The sequence below is a fragment of the Exophiala dermatitidis genome, assembly GCF_000230625.1.
Source record: "Exophiala dermatitidis NIH/UT8656 unplaced genomic scaffold supercont1.3, whole genome shotgun sequence".
Classification (NCBI taxonomy): domain Eukaryota; kingdom Fungi; phylum Ascomycota; class Eurotiomycetes; order Chaetothyriales; family Herpotrichiellaceae; genus Exophiala; species Exophiala dermatitidis.
This window is the reverse complement of record NW_008751648.1, coordinates 2,618,867-2,643,847: the sequence shown is the minus strand read 5'-3', so window position 1 is coordinate 2,643,847 and position 24,981 is coordinate 2,618,867. Positions and strand designations below refer to the sequence as shown.

The window sequence follows — 24,981 nt, the reverse complement described above, 5'->3', positions numbered from 1 at the left end:
TTTGTCATCAAAGCTTTATTCGAGACACAGTGCATCTAGTTACAATGGAATTGTACTAGGCAAAGGTAGTGAACCCATTCAGTCATCCATCTTATACAATGTAGAATTACATCTCTGGACAAGCGAGGCGCCTTCGTCAAATGCACCGCTTTGCCTGCTTAACGCCGCCAACACCAAACAATGATGCAATCGAACATGGCCGCAATTGGATCGTTCATGATCTGCTCAGTGCTGTATACTTATTTTTAGCTCTTCCAGTCGTTGGCACCCAGGCATAGGCATATTTCTTGCCCTCCTCAACCGATCTTCATCCGTGAAAAAGAAACCAGTGGCATCGTTAATCTCCTGTCGTTTCCGGTGCACTTCATTTTCACACTGGTACTTCAAGCTGGAAACATACTCGACTTCCGCCCTTTGATCCAAAGAGCTGAGCTGCCTGGACGTAAAGCCCTGCACCTCCGCAGGATTGACAAAATAGTCGACCTTGTATCTCGGCGTGACTCGATGCATGGTGTGCGGCGGGACAGGGGAGTCATAGCGGACTTGGGGGCCAGGGTTTGGCGTTGAGGAAAATAGAGAGGAAAGTAACGGGAGAATAAAAAGCAACAACAGTGGCAGAAGCTGAGTCAACGCAGACAGACCGCTACCGGCAGTTTCTGCGCTCGCATCCCTCGGTCTTCGTCTCGGGGTCGTGCCACCCATGCGGTGAACAGTAAAACCTGGACCTCCACCCATATTGAACACAAACTGAGGGCCACCAAATCCTCCGCCTCCTACCATAGTCAGTCGTGTGTACAAATAACAGGATATAACGGAGATGTCTTACCAAAGTTGAAGCCAGGCCCCATACCTCCACCAAAGAATCGGTTGAACAATTCCTCCGGCGAGATCTCATCTTCGTACATCGGGCCACGTCCAGGAGACCTGGCAAATCCACTGAAAGGACTCGGCCCGCCCGCAGCGGCGCTGCCGCTGCTTGAAAAGCGGTTATCTGGATCGCCGCCAAATTTATCATATCTTGACTTCTTGTCCGCATCGGATAATATTTGGAACGCTCGGGAGACCACTGTTCTTGTTAGTGCCAACCACCAAGCAATCGTTCAATATACTGACTTTTGAATGCCTCGTCGGCTCCTTCGTACCCATTCTTATCGGGATGGGTCAAGAGACTCAATTTTCTATAGGCCTTTTTGATCTCGCCATCACTTGCTGTCTTCTCAACGGCCAGAATCTCGTAAAACGCCGTTGGGCTACATCTTCGTATCCGAATCACTTCAGCTTTTTGTTGGGGGGTATATTTTCGTTCTTGGTTGCCCTGCTTGTGTTCTCGCGAAGTCGCTGAGCCGTTCGCTCTGGCGTCCGAACCAGAAGCGGATGCGGACATGCCGCGGCCGGAGTGCGCTGAGGCACTTCAAAAACGAGGGTTTGTGACCGCCGGGATGCTAATTAATGACGACGAATCTTGCGGGAGGCAGTTGAAAAAGCGGTTTGGTGACTGTTGCTTGACGGTTGCGGTTCTGCGCGTGTGGGAAAGGTGGTCAAAGGAAGAGAAATCGCATGCAGCGCCGCAATACTACTAGCAGCATTGTAAGGTGCTGGTGGGTTGGGTTCGGGCGCCCGCAGCCGCTGCCAAAGAGTCTCGTCAGAAATAATAATAATGGGGACGCTGCAGCGGTGCCGGCAACTGGACTCGTTAGGCTCAGTCTGACCATGACGCAGCAGGCTCACGGTGCTGCTGGTAGTACCTCAACGCCGGTAACTTTGATGGCCTTGTTTTCCAGCTACAAGATCAAGTCCTTACAGCCTCAAGTTCTGCACGAGTAATCACCAACGTCCTTGAGACAGACGTCTGCTCTACCCGCATGATCACATCCTGATTCTGCGGCCCATACAACTGCGCACCCATACATCGCGATGGCTGATCCGCGTAAACAAGAGCAGGCTAAAGAATCCCTCTTTCACACTGCCAAAAGATGGGGAGGTCCGTCGATGCCAGTTGTGTGCATTTTGCATTACATTGACTGTTTGCAGTCTACTTACTTACGCTCTTGACAGAAAATCCTGTTCCTCCAGCTCTCCTTGCTACCCTAGTTTTTGCGCAGCATGCCCGGCCTTTCCAACCACTTCCAATGGTGTTTCCGCCATTGCTCCTATTCTCGACGTATTTGAACCTTCAAGGCTATAAGATTGATAGCGCAGGGACTACGGCTGCCCTTAGTGGGACATATCTGATCCTCGCTGGCAGAAGGAGGGTCGGCTTCATGAACAAATTCGGTGCCCGAGGCATCGTTCGAGGCGCGACCATTGGCCTCTGCCTGGTCAACCTAGTTGGCGGCGGTCTCGCCTATGGATTTGGTAGGAGATCAAAGGAGGATGAAGAGAGAGGCTTATAATGCCGCTGTTGTATATCTATTGACGGCTATCTCTACGATTGCGCCACTTCGACGAAAGCACGCAACAACACCAGTCGGGTCTTGCGTCTGGAGCCAGTCCCTGAATCGGATGGACCAGACCTGGCACAGAGCCAAATCTAGCGTTGGGAGGGTCAAAATAGCCATGGGCTAAGGACGCCAGTTTCTCAGTGTTGAGGGATGGTTTCTGATATTTCACGGAGGAGAAACTCAACCACAAACAAGGCGGTCACCATCCGATCGCAGGCGGATGAGATGGCCTGTCTTTGCAGTTATGTGCAGCCAAAGCGCATGGAGTTTGGGGATGTTTCTCCTGCTTGAACCTTGGCCAGCTTGGTCACTTGTCGCTGGAAGAGAGATGGGTTGAAGGGGAGTGAGGACTGCTCTCTAGTCCAGGTGTCAAGCTGGGAATTTCTACCAGTCGCATCATCTTTTCTTTGCAGACGAGTAAGCGTGGTTTGACAAAATGTATCTGCCCGCAATCAGCCAGACCAACTTGACGCTCTCTTGCTGACAGTAGTAAAGCAGTACTACTACTTAGGGAGGACTAGACGGCAAGGCTCCGGCTTAAATACACAAGGCTGCGTAACTTGTGCAAAACATGCCAAGCTCCGCAAACATTTCGCAAAGAGCATAAATCTTCGTCCCAGCACCTCTGCGACTTGGTTTTCCTCTTCTTCACATTTATTGTCAAGGCGCTCTACATACCCTTGTTGAATGCATTTTATAAGTTGCGTTGACACATTCCCGAGTCGCCGAGATCGATCCAAGCAGCCCTTCTAATCCGTCCCACTTGGATCCTGCAGTGTCTTCGACTTCGGTCGGGATTCGTGGTGGTGCCGGTTCGCTTGTGGCTCACATCTCTTTACAGAAAAAGAAAAAGAAAAAAAGTCATCTAGTTATTATGCGATATAACTTGTTTCACAATCACCCTTCTTCGTTCTCATTTTGCCCATTGTGTCTTCTTTTCGTTCTGTGGTTTTAGTGCATTCGTCACGTGGTTAATGTGGGTAGAATTTGTCCCAAGGCACTTTCGAAGCTTCATCAATCCATTGCGCCATGATTGATGTTGTCAAAATCATGCCGAGATCAAAATCTATTTTAGAAAAAGGTACGAGAATAACCTTTGTCTCTATCGTGTTTCACCCTTGCTCTGGTCTTCGCATGAAGACTGCGTGGGCGTGGGTCCTCTCTGAGGAGATACAATTCATGGTATAAATAAAAATGAATGCCAAAGAAAAACGAGTAAATGATGTTTTGATATTGTCATAAGACCGTCTATTTAATGTGGCAAGTCAATGGGTTCCATCAAAAGCAGTTGCTACCTCGCAGGGAGGATTCTGTGTTATTCGTACAACCGGACTCCGGTGCTGGTGTAGCTCTCTTAGTCTGTCGCCGAGCATGTATCTCAGCTCAAATGTAAAAGGCCACTGAGTCTACGCTCGCCTTTTAATTCTATCCCAGCTTTGCCTCTTGCGTTAGGCCCGGTCTACCATCCGAATCTTTTGTTCTTGATCCCAATTCTGGACTGGTGGAAGCCATGTCTCCCGTCAGCGTCTCTCAATAGCCTGTTGGTGGTGCTGGTAGAGTAGCATCTGGAAAGCTGGAAGCAAGTCCTTGTACCTGCTGATCACTTTGTGGTCGGGGGCAAGGACTAAGGTATCGTTGTCATCGACCCCAGTTGCATCGACGCCGTTCATCCTCCAGCAGCCTCTCGATAGATGGCGATTGACCTACTGCTTCCGGCAGTAGCAAATCTCTCGGCCTTCTGTTTGGCAGCACCCTCGCCCTTGGGCAGCCATCTAACACACCAAAGACCCTTGTCACTTTCGTTGTGTGTCGCCACACAGACCCTCCGTTCAATGTCCCACACTTTGACCTTGCCATCCAGGCTGCCACTGAGCAAATACTGGCCGGTATGGCTCCAGTCGAGACTGGTGATCCAAGCAGCATGTCCGCTGAGATTGGCCACTTGCTCGCCGGAATTGGGGTCGTAGAGGGAAATGATACGTGCGTCACCCGCCGCAGCGAGGAGGGTACTCCCAGGCGAGAATTTGACGGCACGGACCGGCTTGATGAGCCCTGGCAGAGAATGTAGCAGTCGGGACGTTGCTGTCGAAAAAAGGTAGATGTTGCCAGATTCATGGCCACTGGCAATGAAACGAACATCCGGTGACTGCAGTGACAAAACATTCATTGTCAGTCATCTTTTTCCTTCATGAACCAACGAGAAGGCTTACCACATCAACACACATGCCGAAACTTCCTTTGGTCTCAAACTCGCGGATCTTTTGCTTCCCATTTGCCAGATCCCACACGTGTACTCGACCGTCGTGCGTCGTTCCAGCTAGATACTGCCCATCTTGCGAGAATGCCACTGCCCACACCTCACCGGCTTTCTTGGGTCCACCGTCCCCGCTGAGGATCTCGCCGTCTTCTTTCCAGATGCCCTCCTCGTACTTCCATAGCTTGACTTTGCCCTCGAATCCCGCACTGGCCGCTTTTGTCCCCGTCTGATCTGTGGCGATGTGGTGACAGCCGAGTTTGTGCGCGTCCTTCAGGGCTTGCACGATCGGGAAGTTGTCGTCGGTCGTCGAATAGACCTTGATCGAGGACTCGCCGGAGCCGCTGAGGATTTGGGTCGGCGTGGCTGCTACTGCGAAGATATCCGTGGCATGGGCTGCAGTCTATGTCAGACCGGGCCCCCCTGGAGAGACTCAGACTGTTGTACTGACCTTCCTCTATCGCGTGCTGCGAGAGATACTGCTTCGACTGGAGCAACTGTTAGGACGGCTGTCGTGGTACAGATCATGATTCCTCCGCGGGGTTACTGACCATTTTATCGCTCCGGTTGCATTCTATCAGTACTGAACAGTACTGCGTCCGTCGAGTTCCACCGCCCACGAAGTTACCGTACTTGGGTCTAATCTGCCTTCATTGTAGAAACCGCATTGATTGTTGGCATCGTTCAACTTGATATGGTGCAGTCGAATGTCAATATGCTGTACAATATCTGTAAAATTACTGTATATGTGACGTAATTTTACACGACTATCTAGCAGGTACCTGGTACTTCCGCACTCACATGCGGAAGAAATCCACCTGAGCCTGGAATACTTCGCAAGGCTCTATCTTACAATCCCGCTTCTGCTGATGCGGCTCGCTGAGCGTCCAAATACTCAGTCATCACCTCAAGAGACATTCTATGAACATAGTTCATCTGATGCGGTAAAAATGGCCATCAAGGCCACACATGCACTTCACTGTTGCCTCTTGTTGGCTCTTCGTCCAAAGGTTCGTGGCCCGTCAATGCTAATGGCGTTCAACCAAACTCAGCATCAAGGGATCCGGCTGCTTCGTTTGGGTACGTCCAATATGTGTAATCCGTCATGAGCGGCGCCGAGACAGACACACCACCGAATCCTGGGTCGCATTGACTTGAAGCCGTCTGATAGATCGCTGGAATCGGGTCTAGGTTCGGAGAAGTGTATGATGTTTGTCTTTTCCGACCATTCCTTTGTACCGGGGCGATCCCATTATGTTTTTGTCATTTCCCTCGCTTCCGCATCTCTTTGCTTCCAGCTTTCGTAAATTTCTAGAATCGATCAGAGCTGCCAAACTTAGTCTTGTAAACTGGACTGACCTGCGACACAGTATGGACAGAGGTTGTGAGCTCTCTTAGGTCTTCCACAACCGGGGCATTCATTGATAGCCTTCACATCCTTCAAAGCCTTTCCGGCCAACTGCCGGTGTCTTTTCTTCGAATGCGATGTTTTCTTCTTGGGGACAGCATTGAGTATGCCTTCCCAAATATCCGACAAGAGCCCGGGAATGTTGACGGTGATCGCGGGGATTGCGATGGACGAGGAGAGGAGGGACCTTGAAGACCATATTCGAAGCGCAGGAGAAAATGCGAAGGACGGCTGTCTGAAAAACACGGAGGATAGCTGGCGACGGCCAGCAGCAGCCGCCAACGCCATGTCAAGTACGGTTCTTCTAGCCGCCGAGGGATTGGGTCGAGATTGCGATCAAATCCCAAGTCAATACAATGGTTGTAATGAGCTTTTCGGAACTTTTGGATTGATCTGCAAATCGGCCTATAATAGAGCGGCAGCACGCAGTTACCGAAAGCGGCTTAGACAGGGGTAGTAACTCAATACTAGGTAGTACCTATTACTACGGCGAACCGTACCTTGCACCTTGGCGTCCTGGAGACAGAATAGGGGACACTGCATCTCAAAAAGATCCGGGGAAATTTGTCGCGGTCGCAACTGCTCTGCCATTGCATGACCATTGACAGCCTGACTCACGGGAGTGTCAGCACCGATCACATCAGTACCAGTCTTGCAGTGGCCGAAATCTGAACGTGCAACAGTCTCCCAACTAGCATGACCATGGCAATGCCTCAGGGGGACGCGGTATTCCCGCGGAGCCACGTCGGCTTTGACAGCATCACCCAACAGATTGAGAAGAAGCTGTTGAAGCGTGGTTTCCAGTTCAACATCATATGCGTCGGTATGTTAATACCGTCTCTATTGTGATTAAGTCTCACACTCTCTAGGTCAAACCGGTCTGGGAAAGTCCACTTTAATCAACACTATCTTCGCCTCGCATCTCATCGATTCCAAAGGCCGTCTGCGACCGGATGAACCCGTTCGCGCCACGACCGAGATCCAGACAGTCTCTCACAGTCAGTGAACACTTTCTGGATGGGAAATTGCCCCGGACTAACAAGGACGCAGTTATTGAGGAAAATGGCGTGCGGCTGCGGCTCAACATCGTGGATACTCCCGGCTATGGGGACTTGGTCAACAATGACAGATGGTGTGTGCATTGATTCTTGCCTTTTGACAAAAGCTAACATATGATGTCCAGTTGGGACCCGATTGTGAAGTACATCAAAGATCAACACTCTGCCTACCTGCGAAAAGAACTCACCGCGCAACGAGAACGCTACATCCAAGACACCCGCATCCACTGCTGTCTGTTCTTCATCCAACCTTCCGGCCATGCGCTCAAGCCTTTGGACATAGTGGTCTTGAAGAAACTGTCAGATGTCGTCAACGTCGTGCCGGTCATCGCTAAGGCTGATTCTCTGACACTCGAGGAACGCCGGGCTTTCAAAGAGCGCATCAAGGAGGAATTTGCCTTCCACAACCTGAAGATGTATCCCTACGACAATGATGAGCTGGACGACGAAGAGCGTGCCACCAATGCTACCATCAAGGACATCATTCCTTTTGCTGTTGTGGGCAGTGAGAAATCAATCATTGTTAATGGCAAACAAGTTCGCGGGCGGCAAACCAAGTGGGGGGTTATCAACGTCGAGGACGAGAACCATTGCGAGTTCGTCTACCTCCGTAACTTCCTTACGAGAACCCACCTCCAGGACCTTATCGAAACCACCAGCCAGATTCACTACGAGACATTCAGAGCCAAGCAGTTGCTGGCCTTGAAGGAGAGCAGTGCTGCAAGTGGCATGGGCGGCAGTCGACCCATCAGCCCGGCTGCAGACCGCGAGCTGAGCAGAGGTTCGCAACGCATGACCATGAATGGATATTAAAAAAGTGGCACATACTAGGTTTGGAAGGGTCCGATTTCGAGGGGCGAAGGTTGACCTTGAGTGACTGCCATATCCTTCTTGTCAGGTTCACTTTTCTTGTTAGCGTCTATTGAGAGCGTCTCTTTTTTCTTCGGTCGGATACAATAATCCTGAAAGCACTTCATCCACTCTGTGTCCGCCTTCTATCGTTGCTTTTCTCCTCATGCCGAACGCCGTCCCACAAGTGTGTCATCCAAGTAACAGTGTTCAGTCCAGTCCTGCGCTATATCCCTTGCATCACCCATTCGTCCAACTCCTTGAAAGCAGTGTCGAGGTCATCATTGATAATGACTTTCTCGCCTTTGCCCTCAGTTTGGCAGTATTCCATTTCTTTTTTGGCTTGAGCCAGTCGCTTCTGGATGGCATCCTCACTTGTATCACCTCGGCCACGCAACCTCTGTTCCAGGACCTCGAGACTAGGCGGCTGAATGAAGCATATTCTGGGATTCAAGGGGCTCCTCCTCAATTGCTTGACTCCTTCCATCTCAATGTCGAAAATGCATATCCTCTTTCCTTCGGCAGGTGTCCCCTCGATAGTCTTGCCTCTCCCCTCTGCGACATCTTGGACTGCCATCTTCGAAGAGCCATAATAGTTTCCACCGAATTTTGCGTGTTCCACAAACGCATTCTCTGCGATCATCTTTTCAAAGTTTTCGGTAGTTGTAAAGTGGTAGTGCACGCCATCTTGCTCACCCGGACGAGGGTTTCGCGTCGTGTGCGAGACACTGAAGCCGAAGAGGTCGGGATGCTTTGCGAAAAGTCTTTTGATCAACGTGGACTTGCCAGTCCCAGATGGGCCAGAGAGGACAATCGGTCGAGGCGCGTCGGCAGGAATTGGTGTTGGCGCCATGGTAAAGCCCCGTGCGAATTTCCGGTATTCTCGTGGATATTTTGACGCCAAAGAACTGTGAGGATCGACCGGACGCACAGCTCGTAGGATCCCCCGTCTGAACATATAGAGAACGTCTTGTAGAGGTCGCTCGCGCTGCAGGAGCAACTTGAACATTGAATTGTTAAAGAGCGGTGCAGGACTAGCCAATAGGAGCGCTGTACGAGACATGTCTTGGCAGGGACGCGATCTTTCTGCTTTTTCCATCTCAAGTTTGCTCTATTACAACCATGCGAAAGAAGGCTAATACTATCATCCAAACAACAACATTATTCGCCGATGGAATCACCCAAGTCCAATGACGTGTCAAGGGACGCTGGTGATCCAACGGAACCTCCAGAACAGGCCTCTACTGCTCAGAGTAATGCCGACAATGGGGCAAGTGACACGCCCAACGGCGGGGATGAAGCGAACGCAACTCCGGCCAGGAAACCGCGTCGCCGTGGGCGCCAGGCCAAAGATCCCCTAGGCCAGTCGATCTTCTTCAAAGTCCAGAGGGCTGAAGATATGGAAAAGCAACTCCGTGAGTATCTTGCAAATCCGACTGGAGACCCCGAACATACCACGCTGGAATTCTCCTTCCCTACCACCGCCGCATTTATGGTCTCCGCTCGAGAGCCCATAGGGTCTGGTGCTGCTGGGGAGAAGACCCCGTATTTGTACAGTGCATTCAACAAGACCGCCGTCAGTGTTGTTGACGCTCTTCATGCCACGACGGATCCCAAGGAACAAATGCTCATGCAAAAACAAATCTCGAAAAGTCTGGTTGAAACAGTTCAGCAGGCCGACGGTTTTCGTTACAGCTTTCACAACCACTGGATCAGTCGAGAAGATCAAGCCAGCAGATTTTCATATTATTGCAACGATTCTGTATTGAACAAAGGCAGAGCGGCCAATGCTGGTGCGGCCAAGATCAGATTGGGGGTCAAGATCCGAAAGCCTGTCTACGAGTGCCAGGGCCTCATTTCGATCAAGTTTTCGGTAACGAAAAACAGTCTGGAGCTACACTACAAGCACGTTCCGCTTCATCCCACATTCGAAGAACGAGCTCCTATTCCACGCAAAGACAGTCGACGAAGGAAGTTATTGGAAATCTTCCATCCGGAGAAATTGCCGAAGCCGCAAGAGAAGAAAAGGAAATCGACACCACCAACCCCTAAGCAGCCGAAAAAAAAGAGACGCGCTACCGCGCCGCTACCTGAAAACGAGACGGGGGCGCGGCCGCAAAATGCACGGGAAAGCAGCCTGCAACCACTGTTTGATTTTCTAGGCTCCGCCGGCAGGCTTGAGGAAGAACGCCCTGCAAACGGCCCATCAGAGTCGGCAGAAACTGGGGCAGAGAATGCACCAGTCGGAGCTGGCGAAGACAACACAACTCAATCTGCGGATGGGACGCTGTCCAAGACGCCGAAACAGCGCAAGAGCAAAACCAACTTTCCTGGCATGATGTCCGGTTATGTATTTGGGGAAGAGATTACATGGGGCCGTAGAGGAGCCAAGGCGGCCCGTCGGCGGCAATCTCGAGGAGCGGCAGTTGTCTCTGGAGAAGCGACTACGGCCAATTCTACCTCAGAGCCTCCTCCTGCGACTGGTCCAGCAGCGCAACCTCCGCCAGCTCCTCCAGCATCAGAAGTCGACCTTCTAAAGGCCAAGCTACAAGAGGCCGAGCGCAAAATCCAAGACCTTGAAGCGGAGAGAAGGAGGGGAAGTGGTCCTGCACCTGTAGCATGGACACCACCCCAACATCCAGGTCCAGCACCATTACCACCACCTCCTCATCCAGGAGCGGCCCAGCCATATTACCCTCCACCACCACAATATTCATATCCTCCACCTCAATTCTATTATCCTCCTCCTCTCCAGCACATGCCTCCTCCGCAGGGGCCTCACCCTCCACGATTTATGGCGCCGACGTGGCCTCCTCCACAGTCAATGCCTCCTCGGCCAGGCCCGGCGCTCACACCACCTGGCCCCCATCCCAATGCACATGCCCCAGTGCCTGTTGCGCCATCATCTGCATCACCATTACCGGCAGTGCCGCTGGGCGCGCCACCCACAATTGTACCAACACCTTCTCCCGGAGCGCCGCCGATAGTGGCGACTAGCCCAGCATCTGGAGGCCCATCAACAACCGTAAATACGCCTACACAGGGCCCCGCTCCGGCATCTACCCCTGGACCGGTACCTACGCCTACGCCCGCCTCGAGTCAACCTCCGCCGCAACCTGCCGCACCGATGTACGGTTTCGTTCCAAGTCCAGCGGAAGTTGCAGCCAGTCAAAGCGAACCCGTCGCTTCGCCACAACAGCAAATGCAGGAGTAGATGCAGCGCATAATACGGCCGCGGACTATGTAGCCGCAGGGATGAACACCGTTCGCGGCAGCCGGGAGGATGATGAATGCAACCGTATTCGGCGGCGATCTCGTGGCATTTTTTTCATTCAGGCGTAGAATGGTCTCCCTCAACATCGATCTGAGGTTGCATGTTCCTGTTCGGCTGAAACCGTCATTCCAGCCATTTGTGTCGCGATGGGTCGCGCAGATACTACCTAGGTAGGAAGCTGCTCAGGGGCTAGAGGATCTTGAAGAGCTTCTTGCTCATTTCTGTAGATTAGTAACGACATCAGATACAGTCTACCATGTTTTAATAGGAGAGCTCGTACTTGACGACGGTCCACTTGACCGTTGCCCTTGCGGCAGCCTTGACTTTACCACTGCAGGAAGGAGCCCTTCCAATGCCGCTCACTGCAGCTTAGCAGTGAAGTGGTTATTGGTGCAAGGCTGATTCTATAGCAAACATGCCAAGCACCTGCCAAGTGGAACCGAAGGGTGGACCTGGAGTTTGTCGGGTTTGCTCCTCATTTTTCCTGGCTCAAAAAAAGTTTCTGGACGAAGGTATCGACCATCAGTTCGCAGGCCTTCACTGACATTCGAGCTGAAAAATGTCCAAGATGGCTGGGACAAAACGTACACACGATAACACCGAGGCTAAAGCCTCCAAAAAGGCAAAGGTCGCTTCAGAACTCCCCAAGCAGGCAAAGTCGGCCTCTCTTGAGGATGACTTTGTTCCTTTCGATGATGCCGACAACGGTACTGCTCTAGCTGTGTCAGATGGCAAGGCCAAAAAGCAGAAAGAAAAGTATAGGCCTCAAGTATACAAGGCACCGAAAAAGCCTGAGCCATATCTGAATGGTGCGTTCATGCCCTTACTCTGCTGTTGGATTGCCCCCCTTGGACCACCGTCGCTAATCTGTCCATCCTTGCAGGGACCACTACATCTCGAGAAGCGCACGCAAAGCAGAAGGCGCTTACTCAAGACCGAAAATCCGCAAAGCCTAATGCAGACTCGATCGCACGGTCGAAGAAAATCTGGGAGCGGCTCCGCCGCAAGTCTCATGTGCCGAAGGAAGAACGAGACGAATTGGTCAAAGAACTATTCGAGATAATCTCGGGTCGGGTTAAGGATTTTGTCTTCAAGCATGATGCCGTGCGAGTGATCCAGTGCGCATTGAAATATGCAACACCGGAGCAGAGGAGGCAGATCACAAGGGACCTGAAAGGGACCTACAGGGAGCTGGCCGAGTCCAAGTACGCCAAATTCCTCATCGCCAAGATGGTTGTCAAGGACGATGAAAGTAGAGATGCTGTTGTGGAAGAGTTCTATGGTCATGTCAAAAGACTTATCCGACACCCTGAGGCGAGCTGGATCCTCGACGACATTTACAGAGGCATCGCCACGAAGCAACAGAAAGCCATTATGCTGAGAGAGTGGTATGGTCCAGAATTTGCAGTCTTTGCAAAATCAAACGGTACTACCTCTGGTGAAGAGGTTACGGCGGACCTGTCAGAGATCTTGAAGCAGAACCCGGAGAAAAGAGGTCCCTTCATGCAACATCTCAAAGAAATGACCAACCAGCTCGTGCAGAAGAAGACTACAGCATTTACCATGCTTCACGATGCGTTGCTGCAATATTTCCTGAACTGCAAACCTGGAAGTCCAGAAGTCGAAGAGTTCTTGGCTATGCTGCGTGACGACGAAGAGGGCGATGTCTACAAGAATCTGGCCTTCACCAAGTCTGGGTCTCGGTTGGTGTGCCTGGCGCTTGCTTACGGCAACTCCAAAGACAGACGAGGGATCCTCAAATTCTTCAAGACGCACATCAAGCTCATGGCATCTGATGTCTACGCGCACAGAGTATTGCTGACAGCATATGAGTGCATCGATGACACTGTCATGACGGCGAAGGCTATTTTTCCGGAGTTGCTCAGCAAGGACCTCGACCAAGAAGCCCGAGAACAAGAGTTGCTTGCCCAGGTTGACCACCTAACAGCGCGCATACCGCTCTTGTATCTCATGTTTCAGGATGCTCCAAAATGGCTGCTGCCGGACGAGTCCGCTGCCATCATTAAGGAAGTGCGCGAGATCCGAACCCAAACATCCAAGAAGGACCCAGAAGTCCGCCGAACGGAATTGATGAAGGCCATTTCGCAAACCCTCCTGGATCTGATAGCCTCGCAAACTGAGGCTCTTGCAAAGTCCACATTTGGCTGCAAGTACATGCTGGAGACATTGTTGGGAGCTATCGGGGAGAAAGAGGCTGCGCTCACTGCCATCGCCGATCTTGCCACCTCCCGTGATGAATCAGAGGCAATGACTGCACTTCTCTCCTCGCCACCGTTTGGTCGATTGCTCAAGGGACTGGTGCAAGGCGGGCGTTTCGACGCAAGTACCAAGACAGTCAAGCAAGTCGAACCACCACTGAAATTCCACGAGCTGCTTTACGAGCGGATCAAGAATCAAAGTGAGGATGACGATGGAGCAGGCGAGATTGTCAAATGGGCGACCGGACCCAACTCATTTGTGATAGTGGCTATGCTCGAGGCCGAGGATTTCAGTCATGCCGATGAGCTGAAAGCTATCATCAAGAAGAATGCATCGTCCCTCGATGAGGATAACGCTGGTGCGCGCATTATTTTGGAGAAGGTTGGAAAGCGACCGGCCAAGGGTGATGATAATGAGGTGAAGGATAGCAAAGAGAAGAAGAGTGGTCAGGAGAAGAAGAGCAAGAAGGATAAAAAGTCGAAAAGCAAATAGACGTATTTTTTGGCCCTGCCCTGCTATTTGGCAGGCCGGCTGTCATGACCACGATGAAGACTACCTATTGATTGTTCTTTTTACCAATATTGCTGAGTTCCAAACTTTGTCTGCTTCGTGAAAATTTGTATAGGATCATCAAGCCCGACCGTTGCCTCGGTTTGCTGATTGCACAATGCTGTGTACCTAGGTATCGAAGTAGCCAAAGTAGCCATACCTACCTACATCAGGAGGGCATCCTCTTTCAGTCTGACATGCCGGACGCCTGACGTATCGGCTATGCACATCCTGTAACACAGAACATAGACGGATGAGGATGGCTGCACGAGCGTAATCCACAGGGGTTGGTGGGTGGTTCCCACTGGCAGTCAACCGATAGGCACTGGCACTGCCGGGGAGCGTCAGAGGGTTTCCGCAACGGGCGCGGCTCGAAGCGCCCTCCAAGTCACTCGCTCCTGAGATGATGGGATATCTCTGTACTTAAGGTAGGCTTTGTCCATGGTACCTGGCTGCAAAAGACAAAGAACGGCTTGCTGTTTGTATATCACAGTTTGGTCCTTGTTGGCACATTATTTACTAGTGACGCGGTTCGCACAAACCGAATAAATAAAGGCATGTGCCAGTGCCGAACTTGAATCGAAGCGTTCAATTCTCGCAACTCCTCCCAACCCAACATCCCGGTCTTCAACGACACACTCCAAGAAAGTCCATAACTCCAGTGGTCCATGACCTGAGCCTGTCCTTACTGTCTTAGCAACTGCGTTATCCGGTCTGTCATCCCGCGCTGCCCTGCCTTTTCTCCAACCGCAAACTGCTCGGTGATGGGTGCGCCCAACGGTATTACGAACGGAGAAACTCCACCGCTTCCTTACATTGATCTCGAGTTTGACAATAAAAACGTCGACGAGTCCGCCCGCGCCTTGGTTTACAGAATACAGCCGAAATGGCGGGATGCGCCGGGGCAGTTGGAAATTGTCAAGTTCACCGACGGCATCACAAATACGGTGAGAACGGTCCGTCTTCATCCAGGCACGTGCCCCAACTGATTGTCCGTATCTAGTTACTCAAAGTGGCCAAATATCTTCCCGGGCAGTCCCAGGCCGAAGTGGACCGAGACTCTATCCTCCTACGTGCCTATGGAAACCATACCGAGATTCTTATTGACCGAGATCGAGAGGCGAGATCGCACGCTCTGGCAGCCGACCGCAATTTAGCACCGCCTCTGTTGGCAAGATTCAAGAACGGACTGCTGTACAGATACATTATCGGCCAGGTTTGCAGTCCACAAGATCTCATCTCTGAGCCTGTATGGCGTGCAGTTGCTAAACGGCTGGGTGAGTGGCATGCGCGGCTGCCGGTGACCTCCATGGTCCCGGATCGAGATGCCAATGGTGCCGTTGACGGTGTGGATGGTGCCAGTGAGCCTGCTCCCGGGTCCGAGCCGCAACACTGCTCACATCCGGCGGCGAGAAAAACTGCCCAGAACATCTGGGAGGTCATGCAGAAATGGACCGACGCGCTCCCATGCGACACACCCAAGCAGAGAGCCCGGAAGGAGCTCCTTCAAAACGAGCTGAATCGGTCCATCAGAGATCTGGACAGTGGCCGAGGACCGGGGACTAATGGGCTTGTGTTTGGACATTGCGACTTGCTAAGTGCAAACGTTATAATGCTCCCACCCAAAGATAAGAATTCCTCCAGTAGTATTTCGGGTGATGGCACGATCGAGGTCTCTTTCATCGACTATGAGTACGCAACACCATGTCCTGCCGCATTCGACATTGCCAACCACTTTGCCGAATGGGGCGGCTATGATTGTGACTACAACATGCTGCCGACCAGGTCCGTCCGCCGGCAGTTCCTTCAAGACTATCTCGAGTCGTACAAAGCCCACAGCGACATCCTTGTGCCCAACGATATGCTTGATGTATTACATGATGAAGTTGACCGATACCGCGGTATGCCCGGACTCTACTGGGGCATCTGGGCACTGATCCAAGCGACGATTTCTCAGATCGATTTCGATTACGCCTCGTACGCCGAAGTCCGGCTTGGTGAATACTTTGCCTGGAGGGCAGAACAGGACGGCCACCGGGCCAAGGAAGGCTCTGAAATGCCCCTTCGAGAACGAAGATGGGCTGAAAACTGAATTGGCCGAGAAATAAACTTTGGTTTGAGAGAGGCCGCGGAGTTTAAACACTGCCACATTGACCGGAATGATATAGGAGCCGCTCGCTGTCGCTGTCAATGGGTGGCCCAAAGGGAGAATTCAACATGTCCAAAAAAAAAGCTAATATTGAGAGCAGAGCTGACTGACGACCGAGTATACTCATAAGTTCCTCGTCGATGGCTTGGTGGATTGTGTACCATCGTACATAGGTACACACACAGAGTAGACATGCAAATGTGTCACGTCATTATCATATCACGCTCTTTGCCAAATGCATCTTCGTTGTGTGAGTATAGATGTTGTACGACCCTTGTCAGGGTCTGGTCGAGCCTTCTACCGACTCCAGGTCTTATACGTCCACCAGGCTAGCTTGAGTAGTCCATGAGGATGGCCGGATACCCTCGATCGCCAGCATTGGCTCAGCGTGGGACTTGAAAACGAGGACTGTCAAAAAAGAAAAATCTTTGCGTATTTCGACGGGAGCGCGGCAAGGTCGTGGGTGTCCATTGTATGCGGTCAGGGGTTGAGGTTTGAGATGAGCGAATGGTTGAACTGGCTGCGTGCTTGTCTGCCGTGGCATCTCACAGCAAATAAACGCGGCTCTTCGCCCTGCCACCATCACAAATCCATCTAGCCACCACGGTACCTACAACCACGCATGCCACCATCCACGGCGTGCCTCGCGCCTATCAATGCCAGATCTCGCGAGTTTATGCTTAGCATACCCCGGTCCGACAGGATGGCTCGCCGAATCCCGCGTGCTCGCGTCGAATCCCCTCCCTCCTCTACTACTGCCATTTGCCCAACGATTGCAAGCCAAGGCACAAGGTGAGGCCTCGGTAGGTCAGCTGGCAGATTCCCCTCCCCGGCACGCATGTCATTCCGCCGAAAATGATGGACCGATGAACCTTCGAACCCTTTTGGTGAGAGCCGGCTTCTGAGCGCACCTCGCCTGTCATGGGGCAAATGGTGAACTGAAGGAATCGGGGGAAGAACTCGCAAGTCGTTTGTTTCGTTCCAAGTATTTCATCTACAATTGATGTTACGACCAGTTCTGGCACCTTGCCCGTTCGTCAGAGTTGCTACACTTCTACGAGACAGGGTCCGCTCATCCGCAGCATTGCTGAGGGATAGGCCCTCGTAGCTGCATGGTGACGATGACGCATACAGCTTTTGTTGCAGGCTGAGAATGCAATAAGCTATGCCTCGACAGGCGAATGCAAAGAACATCCTCCATGGTACCAGATAGAGGCCCGGCCACCTCGGCAGTGACTATTGCCATCACGGTCCTGGCCACTGTCTTCGTTGCGGCTCGTTTTTACACCAGAGTCTGGTTGGTAAGGTCTATCAAACAAGATGACTGGTGGATACTGGCAGCCTGGATCCTTGCTGTTGGGTTTTCCACTTCGATATGCATTGCGGTCAAGTACGGGTTGGGCAAGCACAAAGCCGACATACCGGACAGCTCATTCACCACTTTGCGCAAGGCCGAATATGGCTTCTCGATTCTCTACAACCCAGCTCTGATGCTGACCAAAACATCCATTGTCGTCTTCTATCTATCAGTCATGAGCAAGGACGTCGACCCCGTATTTAAGTGGTGCAATTGGCTGACGCTGGCGTTGGTCAACTTGGTGGGCGCCGCTCTGACCTTCTACAACATTTTTCAATGTCGTCCTATTGCAGCTGGCTACCAATATCCAACGCCCAATCATGCCAAATGCACCGATATCGTCACATTGTACCTGTCGTCGGCTCCGATCAACATCATTACGGACATAGCTATTCTCTTCCTCCCGATGCCCATCCTGACTAGAATGCGTTTGCCTCGCAAGCAAAAGGTCATCTTGGTCGTCACCTTCAGCTTTGGTGCCTTTGTCGCAGTGGTCGATGTGATACGGATTGCATACCTGCAGAATGCTGCCCTGAACCGTTTCAAAGCCAGCGGTACTCGGTTGGTCGAGCAGAATGACTTTTCCTGGTATGCAAGCCTGAGTTTCATGTGGTCGGCGGTTGAGGTGTGCATTGGCATCATCTGCGCATGCGTGCCTAGCCTGAAGCCTCTTTTCTTGCGCTTCTTGCCGAGCTTTATTCGGGACCCTGGAGACACCCTGACACCAACCAATGGCAGTATCGACCATGGAATGTCCATTGCAAGATCCCCAACCATCAACAGCGTCCATCAAGGCAGTATTTCCATACTCACCAATCCAGCCGCGTTCAGACAGCCGAGTGTACAAGAGTATTGCGGAGACGACGACGGCGATCAAATGGGCTTTTTGAATATGCTTGCTGCTCCTCCTGGCAGAGATGACGGTTTGTCACTGGCAAGAACTTCCACCAGACTTACGAGGAGATCCACCGCCAGAACCACGACATCGGACTTTGGCTTTGTCAAAATGTCGCGAAGTAAGAACATGCTCAGATTGACCAATTTACAGAGTATCTGGCCCAACGCCGTCGTGACTGTGGTTTTCTTTCTGTGGGGATTTGCATATGGACTCCTGGACACGCTAAACTCAAAGTTTCAAACTGTGGCAGGCCTCTCCACGGGTGAAGTGCTGGGTCTACACGCTGCCTATTATGCAGGGTATGCAGTGGGCCCGCTCACGCTAGGCGTGTTCATCATCAAGAGATATGGGTTTAAAGCGGCCATGATATCGGGACTTTGTGTATACGGTTGCGGGACATTGGTCTTTTGGCCGTCGGCGGTCCTCACGTCGTACGGCGCGTTCATTGTGTCAAATTTCATCGTTGGGTTTGGACTTTCCTGTCTCGAGATTGCCGCCAACCCTTATATTGCGCTCTGTGGACCACTGGAATATGCCGAGGTCCGACTGAATGTGTCGCAAGCATTTCAAGCCATCGGCACTGTATGTTCCCCGTTACTGGCGACCAAGGTTCTTTTCAAGAGAGTGTTGAAAGCCCAGTCCCTGGTAGATGTGCAATGGACATATTTGGGGATTGCCATATTCGTTTTTGCGCTGGCCGTGCTTTTCTACTATATTCCACTGCCGGAGGCCACTGATGAACAACTGGAAGAGCAGGCGGAGAAACGAAGTTCGGCTTATTGCGCAACCCCCTATGGTCGTTGGAAGGTCGTCTACATAACTTTGGGGTTGGGTGTGTTCAGCCAATGGTGTTACGTCGGATTGCAAGAATGTGTCGGCAGCTACCTGCAGCCGCTGATTTCTCTGCTCATCCCGGGCTCCAGTTTGAGTCCTTTCGATTTCCTGACCCTGGGACATACCGTGTTTTCGTTCGGGCGGTTCCTGACAGCACTGCTCAATTATATGTTCAAACCAAGATGGGTATTGCTTCTGCTTTATGCCGGGCTGATTGTGTGTCTGGCTCTCAACATGAATCTGAATGGAGATGCTGGTGCCGCGCTGGGTGTTTTGACTTTTGTGTTTGAGGCGGGAATATTCTCCAACATCTATGCCATCGCAATGCGCGGGTTGGGCGTTCATACCAAGACTGGATCTGCTCTGATGGCAGCTGCAATATCTGGTGGAGCAGTGTTTCCTCCTATTCAATGGGGAGTTTCGAACGCTCGTGGCTTGAGATATTCGTATTGTGTGCCTTTGGCCGTTGCTGCTTTCGGTATGCTGTTTCCGATATACTTGAATCTGGTCGCCGAGGCTAGGGTTCAAGTCGATCCCGTCTATGGCAACCACACGCATAGTCAGAAGCGGAAGATTTTGCAGGGTTTCACCAGCGATCCCGCCCCCAGCTACGACGATGCGAAAGGCATGAAGTCGCCTACAACTCATGCGGGAGACGGTTCTGCACGAAAAGAGAGAATAACGAAGAGGACCCAAGCTGCGACGCCAACTCCGTCGGTAGAACACGTTGAACAACGATTGGCGAAGAGTCGCAGTCGGAATGGTGCTCCCGCTCCCTCATCGCCCATTCTCACAAAGGACTTTGCCGGTGAACGTGAGATGAGCAAGGAGCGACAATGTCCTACAAAATATGCTGGAGAAGACCTTACTTCTTGGACTGCCGAGGACTCGTCCGACAGCAGCGGAGATGGAGATGGAAGTGGCAGTGGCAATGATAACGAGAGCAACAACAATCAGCAGCAGACAATGACCAAATTCGACGACGTCGGTACTGACGAGAGGACCGTCTCAGACACTGATATGTCTACTCGGCATCGACATCCCTCCGGGCCTGATGGGCCGGCACTGAAGCGCGAGTTCGACCGAGATGATGACTATCATGCCATCATGAGGAAGATATAGGCATGAGTCTAGTTTCGGTCTCTAAGAGTTGAGTTGACCCTTGTACATACCAGCTGGCACTCGGTGGTCCCTAGGCTCCTGTTGTCTGTTCTCTCTACTTTGCCTGCGGTTGTTCTGGTCTTGGTCTTCATGCTGCGTAGGTTGCAGAACAGCCTCTGGCAGTCCGATCGTTGAGGACCGACGAGACGGGAAAAAAACTAAAGTGGTTGCATGTTGCATGATGCTAAGATACTGGATATTCTAGATCGTGCAGTAGTGATATCCATGTCCATGTCTATGTCTGTCAGTCCCGGCCGGATATCCATGTGGCCAAAAAGACTACGGTACGACGGTTGGCCGCGGTAGACACCCGGCCCTTTAGCAAATGTGGGACTTGACTGCAGTGCGGCTAAAAGAACCGTAACCGTTCGGATGTCAGTACGTCGTAGTGCGTTGGTCGGATGGGACTTGGGACTTGAAGTTGTGTGATCAAATGCAGTAGAGGTTGTATGATCGAATCGTCGAAATCTGCCTTGCTGTGCGCGTTGACGGAAATCTTCGACGACGACCCAAAGAGGCATGAAAAGATTGGATGTTATAGTGTACGAGGCGGTGTGCACAACGATACATGGACCATTCGTTTTGTCACCACTACTACGGTTATCTGTGATGGACGAATGAATATTCGATGGCCTGGTGGATGAAGGATCCGAATCGTGGACATGGCGAATCGAGAATTCGCCGGTATGAAATCGCATCATCTCACCGTCGTTCAAACAATTAGCAGTCTGCCAGTCAGGCAAACAACTCCGACTCGTGAGACGCCAGCACTAGTGACTCTGCGAAGACTTGGGCACGGCAGATGGATGTCACTACTCTCTGTCGTGCAGGCCGTGGGAAGAGACTCGGCCGATGCATGCATGCATGCAGGTTGAAAAAAAAGAGTTGACATCAGGACTTTCATCTGACAACAAACATCTGTGGTCCCTTGCTGCTGCTACTACTGCGTGATATACTGTACACGGTACGATGCACACCGGAAGTTGACCGACTACCACATACAGATGCAGCCTGCGGTGTCGAGGCTGGTGGAACGTGGATTGAACTGACAAGACACTAATACAACATTTTCGGTACGACTGCCGACTATCGCATTCCTCTTTTTTTTCATGGCCAAACCTATGGGACTAGTAGAGTAGTAGGGCTACCATATGGTAGTAGTCAGGCACAGCTGCCCGACCTGCAGAATAGAGACGCCACTTGAACAGGCGAAAAGTTCAAGTTCTGCCCTGGCCGGGTCGAGTTTGTTGTCCATGGCACTACTGTGCACTACTGCACATACAACATTCTGTTATACCCAACGGCAAAAGGTCAGTGGTTGTTTGGTCGGACCTTCAGGCACAGGAGCAAACCTGATCACCACTTGACCAGACAAAGTTTAGGGGCCGCGGTGCCTGAAGGTCGACAGATGTCCACGTTGCGACCAGGCAGGCGAATCAAGCGGGAGAAATGGATGCGGTTCGGACCAGCCTGGCGCCTTAGGGGGCGAGTTTTCAATTGTCAGTTTTTCAAGCTCTCTCAACGCTCACCAATCGGGCCGGAGTCCGTCTGGGGAGAGAAGTGTCAGTGCCACCACTACAACGTATTCCTTTGAACTGTGTGCGCTGGATTTACGTTTCGGCGGGCGCCACGACGCTCGGCAAGACCTAAAGCCACCGACGACGCCATTTTTCTCTGTCCGAGACTATTGACGAGCCGGCCAACCGCCGTCGCTGGGTACCTGGTGCCTGCCAGCGCCATTCCCGGACCCTGGGAATCCTTTACAGTGGTTCCTGGGTGCCATTGCGGTGGCCATCGGAGCTGTTGCTTCGATTGGTTTGTTCCTGGACAAAACGGATGCCCGGGGGCTTCCAGCCGGTGACATGATCCTTTGTCTGCCATCCGGATCCTCCTGTCTCTCCCGAATTTCCACCAGCGCCGATCTGTTTGGCCCGTTGGCATTTTTCCCCCTGGGGCCAGAGTTGCACTCCCTACCCACGCGCCGCCGCAGTAGCGGTGATGGCTTATACCACAGAGTGCGCAGTCCGCAAGGGGCATGCCAGTGGCTTCTCCCAGACTTTGACAGCAATAGACCAGGCTGCGGAATGGCCACGGCCACTACCAGCTGCTTGTCGGTCGGTCCACCTGTCAATGAAAATCCACATCCCCCTTCCAGGCTTTACTCAGTGAGGCGGATGGTTGGTCTCGATCGAATGCAGCAGTGATGGGGAGAGGACCACGACCACTGCAAGTTGGACCTGGACGACCGGGGGTGTCGCCGTCCGATTTCGATTCTTCCTTTGTTACCCTTTCTTCGAGCAAAACCTCCTCCCCGTTCCTTTTCCTACGCTTGCTTGCTTGTCTATCTATCTGTCTGTCTGCTCTTGGCCACTCATTCATTCCTTTTTTTATTATATCAACTGCTCTCTCTTTGTCCCCCGTCGGTGATAGTGAAGGCTCGTTCTCTTCCTTCAACCACCTCTCATTCCCTTCCTTTTTGCTGCTCTTCGGCTCGTGGACTTGACGTCCCTTCTCTCTCCCTCCAGACCAGACACAGGCTTGTCATCGCGACAAACAACTCGCTCTATACACGTTCCTTCGGTGATCGATTCACCTCGAGTTTGGATCAGATACCGTCACTGCTGTTGAGCCAGATCTCCAGTCCTTACGAAACTAAAACAAGATCAACAATAAGCTCTCACACTTTCTCTGAGCAAACTACCAAACAAACACAATGGCTGTCCTCAAGAACGTTGTCCTTGCGGCTTCGCTGCTCGCTCCTTTGGCACTGGCCGCTCCTTTGCTTGACGAGCGCGCCTTGCACACTCACACCGAAACTTTCTGGGTGACTGTTGAAGAAACCGCCACGGTCTGGGTCGATCCCACCGATGGTGCACCTGTTTCGACAGCCACTTCCGCCGCCCCTGCCGAAGTCGTCGCTGTTACCACCACCGCCGCTCCGGCGCCTGCTGAAGTCACCCCAACGACCACCACGACCGAAGTTCCTGTCGTGACCCCGACTCTGGCTGTTGATTCTGCCACTGCCGTTGCCCCTGCACCTGCTCCCAGCAGCAGCAGCACGAGCAGCAGTGAACAGCCTGCCGCCGCCGTCTTTGCTCCTCAGACCGTTGCTGCTCCGGCTTCTTCTCCAACGACTTTGGCGACCGTCGCCGCCGCCGCGCCAGCTACAACCGAGGCAGCCCCAGTGGCTTCTTCTTCGTCCGCCACCGTGGCTGCTGCTCCTCAGGCTTCTGCGACTACTTCCGCATCGTCCGGCTCTAGTTCTGGCAGTGGATCGACTAGCGCCTCCGCCAGCAACACATGCGAGGGTGAAGGCGACGCCTGCGTCGGGGATGTCACTCACTGGGACGGTGGTCTAGGCGCCTGCGGCTGGAACGTCGACACCGCCAGCGAGCTCCAGGTTGCCCTGCCTGTTGGTTTTATGGGCAGCCAGTCCAACGGCAACCCGTACTGCGGCCGCTCCATCACCCTGTACAACCCGACTTCCGGCACCACCGTCCAAGCCAAGGTCGGCGACAAGTGCATGGGCTGTGTGGGCCGTGCCATCGATTGTACTGATGCCTTGTTTACTTCCATCACGGATGGGACTGGTGATGGTCGTGTCAGTGGCATTCAATGGTGGTTGAACTAGATCTAGGTCGACCAATTACAAAACGTTTTACATTCGGGGATTTGATCAGCGGACTTTATGTCTCATGCGACTTCTGACAAGTCGATGGAATGGAACGGTGGATTGGACTCGAAACAAACCAAGTTAAATGCTTCTGGGAAGCACACTTGGCCAAATCCTGACCAAATCCTTGGATGATAGAATCACATGGGAAAAGGGAATGGGAACAAGAATGACAAATCACATGCCGACCAGTGCTTCTATGGTCGGTTTGACGAAATTTACGATGGAAATAAGGAAGATAGATAGAAAGCAAGCAGATCCAGGTTCTGGGTTGCATATACAATGGAATGGAATATACTGCATGCAACTTGAACTCATTCAACTTCAAGTGAGACTTTTTTGTATCCGCCATGGATACTGTATGTGCCTCTTTAAGACCACACGAGGCTCCTGTTAGCCAGGGGCATCCAGTGGTGTATCTTTCCCACGCGCATAGAGACCTGCATAGGAGTGCATACAGTACAGTACTGTGCAAATTATGTAGGAAACTGCTTGTTTGGAGAGTACTGTGATCATATCAGGAGGGGATCGTGACTGTGATTGTGACAGTGATAGTGATTAACTAGACACCTTGTGATTGTGCTCTTTATGGTCCTGTACATGTAGCGAGATTAGAGTACCTAAATGGGCGGGCTGTTTCAGATCGGTCAGCGGAGCCCTCCGGGAAATCTGCAAACACAGGCTGTAGTTTTGTTAAAGGGAGCTACAGTAGTATACAATCATGATGGACCTTACTTAACTCCTGCATTGGCATCAGGGGTAGGTAGTGGTGATGGGCTTCGTCCGGCTTGGTCCATCAATCCATTTACTAGTACGCTGTGCTGTACCCCTTTTTTGGAGCGGAGCTAGCACACGG

General features: G+C 52.1%; 10 protein-coding genes across 12 annotated transcripts; 7 read left to right on the top strand and 3 right to left on the bottom strand.

Moving 5' to 3' along the window:
* The first annotated feature begins 147 nt into the window (after window positions 1-147).
* On the top strand, window positions 148-3,893 carry HMPREF1120_03950. Of its 3 annotated transcripts, none has more exons than XM_009158043.1 (3): window positions 148-781; window positions 842-1,981; window positions 2,056-3,893. In XM_009158043.1, exons 2-3 carry the CDS (start codon window positions 1,915-1,917, stop codon window positions 2,391-2,393), a joined length of 405 nt encoding a protein of 134 aa, XP_009156291.1. In that variant the 5' UTR covers window positions 148-781; window positions 842-1,914; the 3' UTR covers window positions 2,394-3,893. The 3 variants fall into 3 exon arrangements, with proteins under 3 accessions (XP_009156291.1, XP_009156289.1, XP_009156290.1); XM_009158041.1 differs by having other exon boundaries at window positions 2,032-3,893; XM_009158042.1 differs by having other exon boundaries at window positions 838-1,981.
* On the bottom strand, window positions 226-1,384 carry HMPREF1120_03951 (DnaJ protein, subfamily B, member 12; the record flags this gene model as incomplete). The annotated part of the gene is made up of 3 exons (XM_009158044.1): window positions 226-773; window positions 827-1,066; window positions 1,114-1,384. 3 exons carry the CDS (start codon window positions 1,382-1,384, stop codon window positions 226-228), a joined length of 1,059 nt encoding a protein of 352 aa, XP_009156292.1.
* HMPREF1120_03949 (Ca2+/calmodulin-dependent protein kinase) lies at window positions 3,654-6,744 on the bottom strand. The gene is made up of 5 exons (XM_009158040.1): window positions 6,055-6,744; window positions 5,247-6,006; window positions 5,147-5,183; window positions 4,652-5,091; window positions 3,654-4,587 (listed from the first exon to the last, which is right to left on the bottom strand). The coding sequence occupies exons 2-5, from the start codon at window positions 5,247-5,249 to the stop codon at window positions 4,108-4,110; spliced, it is 960 nt and encodes a 319-aa protein (XP_009156288.1). The 5' UTR covers window positions 5,250-6,006; window positions 6,055-6,744; the 3' UTR covers window positions 3,654-4,107.
* Window positions 6,593-8,142, top strand: HMPREF1120_03948 (septin like spn2). The gene is made up of 4 exons (XM_009158039.1): window positions 6,593-6,926; window positions 6,973-7,101; window positions 7,154-7,235; window positions 7,287-8,142. The coding sequence occupies exons 1-4, from the start codon at window positions 6,800-6,802 to the stop codon at window positions 7,972-7,974; spliced, it is 1,026 nt and encodes a 341-aa protein (XP_009156287.1). The 5' UTR covers window positions 6,593-6,799; the 3' UTR covers window positions 7,975-8,142.
* Window positions 7,708-9,090, bottom strand: HMPREF1120_03947 (guanylate kinase). Its single transcript, XM_009158038.1, has one exon. The coding sequence runs from the start codon at window positions 9,071-9,073 to the stop codon at window positions 8,237-8,239; it is 837 nt and encodes a 278-aa protein (XP_009156286.1). The 5' UTR covers window positions 9,074-9,090; the 3' UTR covers window positions 7,708-8,236.
* Window positions 9,091-9,134: 44 nt separating this feature from the next.
* HMPREF1120_03946 (uncharacterized protein) lies at window positions 9,135-11,680 on the top strand. Its single transcript, XM_009158037.1, has one exon. It carries the CDS (start codon window positions 9,182-9,184, stop codon window positions 11,222-11,224), a length of 2,043 nt encoding a protein of 680 aa, XP_009156285.1. The 5' UTR covers window positions 9,135-9,181; the 3' UTR covers window positions 11,225-11,680.
* A 70-nt stretch (window positions 11,681-11,750) lies between these two features.
* Window positions 11,751-14,208, top strand: HMPREF1120_03945 (uncharacterized protein). Its single transcript, XM_009158036.1, has 2 exons — window positions 11,751-12,093; window positions 12,168-14,208. The coding sequence occupies exons 1-2, from the start codon at window positions 11,844-11,846 to the stop codon at window positions 13,994-13,996; spliced, it is 2,079 nt and encodes a 692-aa protein (XP_009156284.1). The 5' UTR covers window positions 11,751-11,843; the 3' UTR covers window positions 13,997-14,208.
* Window positions 14,209-14,817: 609 nt separating this feature from the next.
* On the top strand, window positions 14,818-16,145 carry HMPREF1120_03944 (ethanolamine kinase; the record flags this gene model as incomplete). The annotated part of the gene is made up of 2 exons (XM_009158035.1): window positions 14,818-15,000; window positions 15,057-16,145. 2 exons carry the CDS (start codon window positions 14,818-14,820, stop codon window positions 16,143-16,145), a joined length of 1,272 nt encoding a protein of 423 aa, XP_009156283.1.
* Window positions 16,146-17,383: 1,238 nt separating this feature from the next.
* HMPREF1120_03943 (MFS transporter, FHS family, L-fucose permease) lies at window positions 17,384-20,413 on the top strand (the record flags this gene model as incomplete). The annotated part of the gene is made up of 1 exon (XM_009158034.1): window positions 17,384-20,413. The coding sequence occupies one exon, from the start codon at window positions 17,384-17,386 to the stop codon at window positions 20,411-20,413; it is 3,030 nt and encodes a 1,009-aa protein (XP_009156282.1).
* A 1,598-nt stretch (window positions 20,414-22,011) lies between these two features.
* Window positions 22,012-24,442, top strand: HMPREF1120_03942 (uncharacterized protein). The gene has a single exon (XM_009158033.1). It carries the CDS (start codon window positions 23,166-23,168, stop codon window positions 24,081-24,083), a length of 918 nt encoding a protein of 305 aa, XP_009156281.1. The 5' UTR covers window positions 22,012-23,165; the 3' UTR covers window positions 24,084-24,442.
* Window positions 24,443-24,981: the final 539 nt, after the last annotated feature.

Excerpts from the sequence above, each read along its gene's own strand:
- HMPREF1120_03950 (XM_009158041.1), top strand. The coding sequence starts at position 1,915 with ATGGCTGATCCGCGTAAACAAGAGCAGGCTAAAGAATCCCTCTTTCAC. Across the intron at positions 1,982-2,031 it reads CACTGCCAAAAGATGGGGAG|TCTACTTACTTACGCTCTTG; the intron begins GTCCGTCGATGC and ends GACTGTTTGCAG.
- HMPREF1120_03949 (XM_009158040.1), bottom strand. Across the intron at positions 5,092-5,146 it reads GCAGCACGCGATAGAGGAAG|CCCATGCCACGGATATCTTC; the intron begins GTCAGTACAACA and ends CATAGACTGCAG. Across the intron at positions 4,588-4,651 it reads TCGGCATGTGTGTTGATGTG|TCACCGGATGTTCGTTTCAT; the intron begins GTAAGCCTTCTC and ends TTGTCACTGCAG.
- HMPREF1120_03948 (XM_009158039.1), top strand. The coding sequence starts at position 6,800 with ATGACCATGGCAATGCCTCAGGGGGACGCGGTATTCCCGCGGAGCCAC. Across the intron at positions 7,102-7,153 it reads GATCCAGACAGTCTCTCACA|TTATTGAGGAAAATGGCGTG; the intron begins GTCAGTGAACAC and ends ACAAGGACGCAG. Across the intron at positions 7,236-7,286 it reads TTGGTCAACAATGACAGATG|TTGGGACCCGATTGTGAAGT; the intron begins GTGTGTGCATTG and ends TATGATGTCCAG.
- HMPREF1120_03947 (XM_009158038.1), bottom strand. The coding sequence starts at position 9,073 with ATGTCTCGTACAGCGCTCCTATTGGCTAGTCCTGCACCGCTCTTTAAC.
- HMPREF1120_03946 (XM_009158037.1), top strand. The coding sequence starts at position 9,182 with ATGGAATCACCCAAGTCCAATGACGTGTCAAGGGACGCTGGTGATCCA.
- HMPREF1120_03945 (XM_009158036.1), top strand. The coding sequence starts at position 11,844 with ATGTCCAAGATGGCTGGGACAAAACGTACACACGATAACACCGAGGCT. Across the intron at positions 12,094-12,167 it reads GCCTGAGCCATATCTGAATG|GGACCACTACATCTCGAGAA; the intron begins GTGCGTTCATGC and ends CCATCCTTGCAG.
- HMPREF1120_03942 (XM_009158033.1), top strand. The coding sequence starts at position 23,166 with ATGGCTGTCCTCAAGAACGTTGTCCTTGCGGCTTCGCTGCTCGCTCCT.